Source organism: Engraulis encrasicolus, chromosome 3 (assembly GCF_034702125.1).
Source record: "Engraulis encrasicolus isolate BLACKSEA-1 chromosome 3, IST_EnEncr_1.0, whole genome shotgun sequence".
Lineage (NCBI taxonomy): Eukaryota > Metazoa > Chordata > Actinopteri > Clupeiformes > Engraulidae > Engraulis > Engraulis encrasicolus.
The window spans coordinates 19,152,594-19,163,062 of NC_085859.1; the positions used below are offsets into that span (position 1 = coordinate 19,152,594).

The following is a 10,469-nucleotide window of genomic DNA, read 5'->3' on the forward strand; positions in this document are numbered from 1 at the left end:
CCTCCTGACAGACACACCTCCGTCGGATGACACAGCACCTGTGGTGCTTGTTGTGAGCATAGTGAGGGCTTGTAGAATGGAAAGCCGGAAGCAAAAAATAATAATAGACGTAGGCCTACAGTTCCAGTCTCATCCTGACCTGTCGAATCACGATAGCTGGGCCTACAGTCGCTATCATTCACCTCTGCGTATTTTCTACAAATGTTAAGTTTCATCACATTTGGGGAAAGTTGCAGATTTACATAAATTGGATGATCGTTTCCTTTAAGTTCAAACATTGCCGTGGTCTCGACAATCCGTTTTAAAACCCTATTAGAAAACGTGTTTTAAAGCGGTTCCATGGAATAAAAATTGTCTTAAAATACGTCTTGTAAGTCTAATAATGAGAACAATAAGACCGATCTTAAATCTGTTCTCTGGAGGGGAAAAAACTTGATCATTATACAATGCCATTATTCTATGTACCTTTGAGAATAAAACTGATCATTATTTATAATCATTTGCGCTTTTAATCCTTGACAGTGATTAAAACACCATGCCAGAAAATCAAATCCATCAATAAAAAATACCAGACAATAAAAAATATAATTATTATCCATGATAGAGAGCTGGTAACGTATATCGTCTTGATACAAACAAATATGTTATCAGCCATTGACATTCAACGAGAGGTTACCGTAGCCTATAGTGAGAAATTATTCTGATGATTGTTAAAGGTACCTCAACTATTTTTACCCATATTACTCGTGAAAAACACTCTAGAAGTGACATGATGTTTAAAAATCTACTTATCTTAATTGTAAGAGTATTACTGACATCATTCACTATAGCTTCTATCAGCAGACTGCATCTAACGTGACTAACAAATAACGTGGTAACACTTTGTTTTTAAGGTGTCACTGTTACAGCGGTCACTGTTACAGTGTACTTGTATTGGGAGGAGGACTGGTGTGATGACATGTAATGCCACTGTTGGACTTACATTTTGTGCATCTTCATACCATACCATATATAGCATATGAAGTGTTTTTTATAATACCTAACCAAAGCACGGGGGCGGAGCACTGGTATTGGGACAGGGGGGGGCGTGTGATTCTGATCTCCAGACTCCTTAATCCAGCGGTGGTATCTGTTGTTCTCTTGCTGTATGACTTTTGCCTTGTCCCAGTCCATGATGTGATTTTCCCTCCTACAGTGGTCAGTTATTGCTGATTTGAGGTTCTCCAGTGTGGCTCTCTCCTTTATTGCTCTTGTATGTCTTTGTTCTGTTTCCTTTTCACACTCTTTCTTATGTTCATTTTTTCTTATGTTGAATGTCCTCCCTGTCTCCCCAATATATGACTTGTTGTATGACTGAACAAGAGAAGCAAGAGAACAACAGATACCACCGCTGGATTAAGGAGTCTATGGAGATCAGAAAGCGTAGCCCAAGTACCATGAACAGGGATGAGGGGGCATACATGCTCTCACACACCTGGACCAACATCCTAAGAGGACAACTCTAACAGCAGGAGGTGTGACCTACCTGTCATTATTGGCAGGGAGGTCACACCTCCACAACAACATCAGCTGTTTTTAAAGCATGTCACTCATCAACATCACAGTGACCCTCTGATGAAGACGGAAGTAACACCGTCGAAACATGTCAGGTAAAAGATAAAAAACTTTTACATGTCTTAAGGCAAAAGAAACCACTAAGTGTTTAAGATGTTTGGCAATCGAAAGCCACTGGCAGGGCCCCCCCCCCTGGTGACAGCATCAGAGAGCAATCGGACCGGCTCGCCCACCTATCAGTCTCTCTTGCAGGGGAGAGCGATGTTGGACATAGTCGACACAGCCCGTCGGTTAGGGCACATTTGGAATACTTGTGAGGCTTCCAGTGACAGGGGGCCATCTCTCAGACAGGCCAGGACTGCTGGGAGGGGTGGTCAGGTTGGACTTGAGGAGGGAGGGGGGTTGGGGGGCAGTGTTGCTGGTCCCTTTCCTTGTCTCCTGCATCCTGAGCAGAGGGCCGCCGAGTCAGCATGGTCACTGGGGGGCCCCCTGCTCCGCCCCTGCCAAAGCACCACTGACAAATAGCTGGACTAAGGCCCAAGGCACCCTCACGCTGGAGTGGATGTTATTACATGTTATTACACCAGTTAATCTATTGTACTTAACCCCATCTGCAATAAGAGGCTACAAAAGGTACTGTAACAGTAACCCCTTAACATAAAGTGTCAAGGCCAAACAAATGTTCCTCTTTAGCCGTAAAAACGACAAGTGTCTTCTTAAGAAAGTGTCAATATCAGTTGCACAGAATAAAGAGAAAAGGCATTGGGGAATGTAAGGCCCAACTTTTCCTTTATCCAGCTGGTCTGTCATCCTCTGCAAAGTAGGAGACATTTTATAGCTTCCTTTTTAAGCTCAAGTTGGCTCCAACTTTGCCTTTCTACTCAGAGGTCCATTTTGAGAAAAAACAGTCACTGAAAGTATTCTCTCACGAGTCATCACCACAGCCTCCAACAGTGTCCAGAATGTCCCTTTTCACTGTACTTCAGCATCAGGGAGTGAATATTTCAAGTCACTTTTCTTGTCGTCACCAGCGTTTTGCCCTGTGGTCAGAACTGTCTCCACTGGGAGAAGGAGGAACATGTCTTTGAGTCTCTTACAGGGCGCCGGCTCCTGGTTACCAAAAAGAGGTTCTGTGACGTCGTACGTAATGCTCCTCATTTTTCGCTTGGCATTCTTCTTTTCCTGTTTGTAAGCAGCATTCATGTTGCCTAAAACCTAAGGAATTGACATTAGACAGTTATTATACCATACAGTATACAGTATAATAACAGTGAATATCAGAAGGGGACGACAGCTGGGATACATGAACAGCTGGGAAACAGGAACTAGGCTACCACAGTGTAGCAACGTGTGGTCTTGCAAAAGCCCCTTCGAAAATGACTGGCCTGGCAAGTGAACATGTTATATGCGTACAGTATCCCTATTATATTGGTACATATGTATAGCCTGGTGAACCAGCGCCACCCGCTGGACGGCAAAATGCTTTGTCTATGGGTGGGTCTGGCCTCGCATAATGATTCAATGAAGCCAGAATGCCATGAATCTGGCAAACCAATTACAACACAAAGATGTGTTTTGAATCAAAGCGGGCAGGGTTTTGAGGGAAGGTTGTTCTCATCAACAATCTTCGGATGTATTATGCATCGAGGCCAGACTAAATTAGACATCCACATTTAGTCTGGTTTATCAGGCTAACATATGTACAGCTGATGAGCTGCTTTCTCTCTCTCTCTCTCTCTCTCTCTCTCTCTCTCTCTCTCTCTCTCTCTCTGTGCGAGAGACAGACAGACAATGTTTGTCTTTCTGTGGTACAGTGCCACAGAATTCTCTGTAGCCTATAGATATGTTTCCTGTTTACGAACATTTGTGCTGTGAGGAAAGGCAAGTTGCTAAGCAGCCAATCATGATAGCACATTTTTTTTGAGATACAGCAGTTTCCAAACAATCAGATGTCGCAGAAGGATCCTCTGCAGCATGCAAACAGGAATGTTTGTATATACAAGAAACCTATGTATATGTTCGGGTAACACTGAATATCACAGTGTACTATTGTGTCATCACAGTAAATATCATCAGACCTACCAGTTGTCTGATGGCGTTGTGTTGTTCCTGCATGGCCGTCATAAAGCTCATGATTCCCTCCTCAGTAAAAGGGTACGCCTCCTCACCATCCTGAGCAAGCAAGTCCAGCTTTACCTGGCTCGAGAACAAAATGTGATAAATTGTATGATGATACAAGGTCAAAATTACTTGGTTATAGATGCAGCATTAGCCTAATCAACCCCGTAATTACAACCTTACTGTCACCAAAAATGTAATGGCTATGTCTTCATCTGTTACTGGTGCTTGGTACTGTCATTGCAATGTTGTTAGGATGTAGTTGAGTATTTTCAGCAAATAGGGAATAGGCTCATCTGCAGTAAGAGGCTATGGTTAATTGCAAATATGTGATTTTTGTATGACATCATCACCCATGGCGAAGCTAGATACATACTGTAAAAAAGGAGACTGCCTTTTGTTCCAAACTATCTCAAAAAGGATAGCCTGGTCTTGAAATTGACAAACCTCAGCTTAATTCTCATTTAGTCTGCCATTAAGTATGTGTGATATTCTAGACCAAAATAATTACTTTAAGAGAGTCCACCCCTTCCATCAGTGCTCAATTTGGCATCTCCAAACACTCTGTACAGAATTAGCACAGGCCGTATGGTATGGCCAAGATACAAAAAGAATCCAATGCACATAAACGTAACTCACATCTTTAGGCATACTTGCTTTCCGATTAAACATGAGGCAATATGGTGTGAATTTGGTGGTGGGGTTTGTTGACGTTCGAAACAAGGACAGCACTGGGTCGATGAAATCGTCCCAGGCCAGCTGCTTGTCTGCTACTACGTCCTTGATGGCAGTCCTCAGGAGGCCACTGTTCTGGCCACACAGGGCATTCATTTGAGGCTGGTCGGGAGAGGACACCTTCTGAACTATGCTCCATCTCTCGCTGAGGTGCTTTGAGACCTGCCACAGACAACAACACATCAGAAATGTCAAAGTCACCACAGCTCCATAGAGAAGGCTTGGCGAGAAAATGTGTTGCAATCTGATTAAGAAAGGCTGGTGTAGCAAGCTATTTGGCTTCTCCAAAAGAGCAAACTCACAATGATTGGTCAGAATGAATTAGAATTCATGTCACTTCTAATTAGTTATGACCAATCACTGTGGACTCTGACATCTGGACATTCAGATGTCACCAGCTGTTGTGAGTAATAACCAGATAGCTTGCAACACTGTAAAAGCGCCTTCAGTTTACCTCCTCACAAAAGTCTTCTGTTTGGCAGACGTAAACCGTCTTCAGCGAGCCGAACCTGGAACAAAAACTTTTGATTTCAGTTGCAGTGATTTTGCGTTATGTGTGCATTTGCGTAGATGTCACCTCCAAGTGACAGTTACCTGTAGACAGAGGTAGATATGCACCGCGCAACAGAGATGGAATCTTTCCGCTGCACTGGGAATCCCTCCACCCATTTGCTGAAGTAATCAGTGATTACAACCACATGTGTGTTCCCTGTTGGCACTGTCTCAGGATATGGACCTGATAACACACATACAAAAAATGTATAATATTGAGCTTAGTTTACAGACAGTGTATGTGTCTTGTCCCAGCTTGTAATGAAAAAAGTGGAGGTGTCCCAGCTTAATAATATAAAATAAAATAAAACAAATACCCAATATTTCAACAGCAATAACTTCCCATGGACCATCCACCTTTATTGGTCGAATTATTCTGGTCATGTTTTTATTCCTCTCTGTGTGCTGGCAGGTCTCACAGTCTTTAATCTGAGGAGGGAAATTCTTGTTAATATATAAAATATTGTGTGTGATATTTTAACACAAATAATGTGTGAATAACCAAATGTTACCCAATCAACCACGTCTTTGACAATCCCTAGCCAATAATATTTGCTCTGGATCCTGTGCACAGTCTTCTTTTGGCCGAGATGGTGCCCAATGTCATTAAAATGACAGTCTAAAAATATTTGACGCTTTCGTTCTGCTTCAATCACCACTTCTCGCTTCTCATCCTTTTTTGGCCCAACATAATACAACCGCCCATCTGTGAAAATCAGAAAATGTAGGCTGTTATGGGTGATGCTGTGACAATGAACTTCACTACTGGTATATAACTTTTTATATCAGTAGGCTAGACCTACATGGTAGCCAGTGTTGGGCAGCAATGCATTACAAAAGTAATTAATTACTGTAATGCATTACTTTTTGATATGCAGTAATGTAAGACGTTACAGGGGGAAAAAACTGTAATATTTACTTAGTTACAATAATAAATAACTTAAGTTATGATGCATTACAATGACCTGGATTTTAGTGTTCAGTGAGGTGAGCCAGAAAGAAGCTATTCCTGAACCTGGTAGTAGCCTATTTAGTCTGCATGCTGCCAAAAACACCTCTTAGATGGGAGGTGAAAAAGTCATGACATGAGTTTTCACACATAAATTGCCAGATCCATATTTAGGCCTACAGTTCTTTTGGCGAAAGTAATGCAAAAGTAGTGTAATGCCTTACATTGTAAATATAGTAAAATTGTAGTGTAAGGGATTATTTAGAAAAGACTAGGCTAACATGTAATCAGTAATGCATTACAGTTTTTGAGTAACTTGCCCAACACTGATGGTAGCCCACCACATTTCTGACATAATAGAAACAACGGCAATGGTAAAATGGACGGGTTATATTATATAAAACAAGGAATACCGTCAATGATGAACTTCTGGGCGTAGCGTTTAAGATTTTTCTTTCTGATTGGGTTCATAGATTGTGGGTAGCATCCCTGTGCAACAAATGTATAAATATCCTCCAAACGGTTGGAGCTAGATTCAACCACCTCCTCCTCGGCGACTTGTATTGAATCTACACTTAACATAATGTAAAATGAAAGCTACATTCAAATTCATACACATTTATTTTTTGAAATCTATTGCCAAAAGTACTCGAAGGCAAATAGTTCCGCATCTGTGCGGGCGGATAGTTTTACTGATGGACCGGGTTGTTTCAACAACCCCTTTTAAAACAAATCTATCTGCTATATCTATACTGTTTGACTCTTTCCGGCAGAAAAATAAAACTTAAAGATTTGCTCAATATCGGTGGTCTTACTTTAACGTCGATGTCAGATATAATAATTTTATACCTTTACTTTTACCTGTTTCTTATCGGACAAATAATATGTACTGGAACCAAACAAATATCGTCACATCCGGGGGCTGGGCAGGTTGGCGAAAAGTGGAGATGTGTGTTTTGTTTTCCTCACAGGACCAAGATCAATGCATCTGCTGATAAATAATGTCTTGCGTATGTTAATATTGTCAACTTATTATCAGTCATGCTAAACGGCGACTGTTCTGTGGAGACATTTTACATTTGTAGTTGCTTTTGCACTGACAACATATTTTTGGAAGACTACAAACTTCATGTTCGATATGTGTCTGAAGACCAATTTAGATGGGACTATAAGAACGTGAGTAAAATTCAGTTCCAATGCCAATGTAATGTGTAATAGTATAATGTGCAATTTAGTGTGTATGATATGAAATCAAAACGTAAATACTCTTCATGTTCTAGGTCCTGACAACCCTTGGTTGCACCACAGCTGCACATTTCGAATCTGTTCTTACTAAGGTGAGTGTGTCTGTTAGGCACGCATGCAGTTTGCACTAGCTTTGTGACGTTTACTGTACTGTTTTTTTTATCTTCACAGTGCACTTGGTTATTGTGAAATGATTGCTTTCAGGTCCACGCAGAAGTCGAAAGGCGTAAAAGCCTAGCTGTAAAATCTGAAGAAAGAACAGCCTACATAAAGAATCATTACAAACCTCTTCATCCCCATGTCTACCACTTACAGGTTAACACAGTTTACAGGTCAAAATAATAATAATAATGGTGTATGTATGACAAATGTCATGTCTGGTGTGCATAATTGATGTGTGTCTCCCTTTCAAATTAATCCCAGGAGGATTATCTGGCTCCAGAATTTATTGAAATTGTGCAGTACTCACTAAGCAACGACGCAACCATGGATGGGTTATTAAAACTGATACAGTCAGAGACTGGTGAGTGTGCACGACTTGATTGAAAACTTTCTAACTTTTTAAAAATGCAATGAGTGTTTTGTGATAACAAAGTGCATCCTTGTTATGGCTGTTTGTATCGTAGCACCAAGAGTCTATAGGTTCCCAGTGTTCACCATCAACTTTTGCCACGATCTCATTGAAGAGTTGGAGCATTTTGAGGCGTCAGACACACCTAAAGGAAGACCCAACACCATGAACAATTATGGGGTACTCGAATCATCATAAAATTCTAATTTAAAGTTAATTTCTATCTGTGTAGAAACACAATGTATACGTAGACATACTGTTGCGACCTCCCACTCTCTTTTTTTTATTCAGTAATTAGAGACTGGCTGCACAATTATCTTTGGTATTCAGATCCTCCTGAACGAACTGGGCTTTGACGACACCTTCATATCTCCTCTGCGAGAGCGTTACCTGGGTCCCGTGGCGTCCCTGCTGTATCCTGACTGCGGTGGCCAGTGTCTGGACAGCCACAAGGCCTTTGTGGTGAAATATGCCATGAACGAGGACCTGGACCTCACTTACCACTACGACAATGCAGAGGTCACCCTCAACGTATCGCTGGGGAAAGAGTTCTCAGAAGGAAATTTATATTTTGGAGACATGAGACAGGTGGGTGTAGTTATTGAAGGTTGAGTATGTAATAGTATTTATTAGTATTATTTAATAGTATTTCCAGAAGTTATGCTGTCACCTCACAAATGTTATCTTTGTATCATGTCCGTTCACCGCCAACCCCAATTTGTACGTATTCATTAGGAAATTTACTCTCGTCATAGATGATTAGAAGGATCTTCTCCATGTCCTCCATTACCAGTTATTGGTATTGTTATCTGTGGCTCCAAACCTCCCTGTAAGTTGGTCAGACCAGTAAATGTTAGTTTATCACTTGGTAAATATTCATGAAAAGATTGTTTAGGGGCAGCATTCATTTTGAAGAATTGACTAAAATGTCATACTCTTGTTTGTGTTATTGTATTGTAGTGTATTGTATTGTATTGATAAGGAAGCCATTCATGTTCCCAGGATATGTAGATGATATATTTGAAGGGTGACTAAACCAAACGCCAAACTGTTATTTTACAAGTGGCTTTTATTTACAGTCACACGGTACATACTGGACACACAACAGTGACAGGCTGTTTATGAAACCATTCATCAGTCAATCCGTCAGTCAATCAACAACAGCAACAGACAAAAAATCCTTCCCTACTGCAAATAGGCCCTTTATCACAACAAAATAGGCCCCTAATACCACCTTAGTGTGTCTTAACACTGACATATTGTTCTCTGCCACACTTAACGATTGCTCCAGGTGCCGCTGGGCGAGACGGAGTGTACGGAGGTGGAGCATCGCGTGGCCGAGGGCCTTTTCCACAGGGGTCAGCAGATGCACGGGGCCCTGCCCATCTCCTCCGGCCTGCGCTGGAACCTCATCGTCTGGATGAGGAGCTCGCAACAGCGCAACCGCCTCTGCCCCATGTGCAACAAGAAGCCCATGCTGGTGGAGGGTGGCGGCGGCTTTGCTGACGGGTTCACCAAAGGGGATGGGTCGCTGGGGGACAGGCCCTGGTGTGTCTTACACTAAGGGGAACCTCAGAGCCTGCTTGTTTGTTTGTTTGTTTGTGAGGCTTTCTTGCTTTGGCATGCCTGGGATCTAAAACAAGGCCCGGGCATTTTTGCACGCCCCCTCTGAATTTGGGGCTAGTCTATAAGAAAATACAAAAAGCATCGGCTCCTGAGGCCCATCAGCCCACTGGGAAATGCCTTATATGCCAGATTACCTGTCCAGGCCTGCTAAGTAAGGATTGTATAGAATCTTTTGCCTTTGGTCAGTTTGTCTACAAACAGTGAATATTGATACAGCAGCACATTTTATGAATGTTTTATAAAGCTTATCATGGTGTAGTAATTATTCCTTTTGTAATGTTGTGATTGGCTGTTTATGATTGAGTCTTGTAAATGTACATGAATACATGTTATTGCACATGTAAAGGTTACATGTGCAATGTGTGAGCTTTGCACATGCACATGTGTATTTAAGATGAGAGTCCATGCTGTCAATAATAAATCTATATATATTTGATTTAAATAAAATATATTGTTATGACCTCATCATTACTACAATATTCCTCTGTAGAAAATAAAAATATTTTATATAATCTATGAGATAATGGGTATACAAAATAGAATTTTAGTGACACAACAGACTGTACGAACATACAAAATTGCTGGGCAAAAGGAAAATGGGAATAAAAACAAATTCAGCATAGTACTGTATTTCTGTTAACAGGTGACAAATGCTTTGAAATATGTCCCCTTGTCACTTTGAAGAGAGCATAACTTTTGTAACGAAAAACACTGGAAATGCATCTACAGTTGTGGAGTTTCTCCGTGTCTTGTAAACCACACCATTTGTGACAAAACATTGCATATTGATGCACATTCACACAAAAATGTTGATGGTGTAACATACTATTTGTGCAGTAAAGATTAGTTATTGTCGAGCAGGGTAGATTTATTTTATGTGAGTTTTGATTTGAAGCTGTTTTGGTTGTTTCTTTTCCCCGAGTTTCCTGAATAATGCAAAAGCCATAGGCAAAACAGAAAAGCAGACCTTGCTTGTCCAATAAATAATCAATTGACTGTAACAGCACCACTTTCTGACTCTTAAGGGGAAACCCAACACTTTCACACAAAGGAAAATCCCCCTATCCATCATTTTCTGAAAGGGTTATCTGATGGAAAGTGCAAAATAAGTATGCTATT

General features: G+C 41.1%; 2 protein-coding genes across 2 annotated transcripts; one reads left to right on the forward strand and one right to left on the reverse strand.

The window, feature by feature from the left end:
- Window positions 1-1,125: 1,125 nt before the first annotated feature.
- zgc:113436 (uncharacterized protein LOC503528 homolog) lies at window positions 1,126-6,580 on the reverse strand. Its single transcript, XM_063194343.1, has 8 exons — window positions 6,322-6,580; window positions 5,472-5,665; window positions 5,277-5,388; window positions 5,002-5,143; window positions 4,862-4,916; window positions 4,312-4,569; window positions 3,637-3,750; window positions 1,126-2,769 (listed from the first exon to the last, which is right to left on the reverse strand). Exons 1-8 carry the CDS (start codon window positions 6,488-6,490, stop codon window positions 2,527-2,529), a joined length of 1,287 nt encoding a protein of 428 aa, XP_063050413.1. The 5' UTR covers window positions 6,491-6,580; the 3' UTR covers window positions 1,126-2,526.
- A 257-nt stretch (window positions 6,581-6,837) lies between these two features.
- Window positions 6,838-9,815, forward strand: ogfod2 (2-oxoglutarate and iron-dependent oxygenase domain containing 2). Its single transcript, XM_063194344.1, has 7 exons — window positions 6,838-7,084; window positions 7,189-7,245; window positions 7,358-7,468; window positions 7,577-7,676; window positions 7,780-7,904; window positions 8,055-8,312; window positions 9,016-9,815. The coding sequence occupies exons 1-7, from the start codon at window positions 6,950-6,952 to the stop codon at window positions 9,286-9,288; spliced, it is 1,059 nt and encodes a 352-aa protein (XP_063050414.1). The 5' UTR covers window positions 6,838-6,949; the 3' UTR covers window positions 9,289-9,815.
- The last annotated feature ends 654 nt before the right edge of the window (window positions 9,816-10,469 follow it).

Bases quoted from the DNA above. Each gene is read 5' to 3' on its own strand.
- zgc:113436 (XM_063194343.1), bottom strand. From the start codon at position 6,490: ATGTTAAGTGTAGATTCAATACAAGTCGCCGAGGAGGAGGTGGTTGAA. The intron at 5,666-6,321 runs GTATTCCTTGTT...TGATTTTCACAG, and splicing joins CCAGAAGTTCATCATTGACG to ATGGGCGGTTGTATTATGTT. The intron at 2,770-3,636 runs GTAGGTCTGATG...TCAATTCCTTAG, and splicing joins ACAACGCCATCAGACAACTG to GTTTTAGGCAACATGAATGC.
- ogfod2 (XM_063194344.1), top strand. From the start codon at position 6,950: ATGCTAAACGGCGACTGTTCTGTGGAGACATTTTACATTTGTAGTTGC. The intron at 7,677-7,779 runs GTGAGTGTGCAC...TTTGTATCGTAG, and splicing joins ACTGATACAGTCAGAGACTG to CACCAAGAGTCTATAGGTTC. The intron at 7,905-8,054 runs GTACTCGAATCA...TTTGGTATTCAG, and splicing joins ACACCATGAACAATTATGGG to ATCCTCCTGAACGAACTGGG.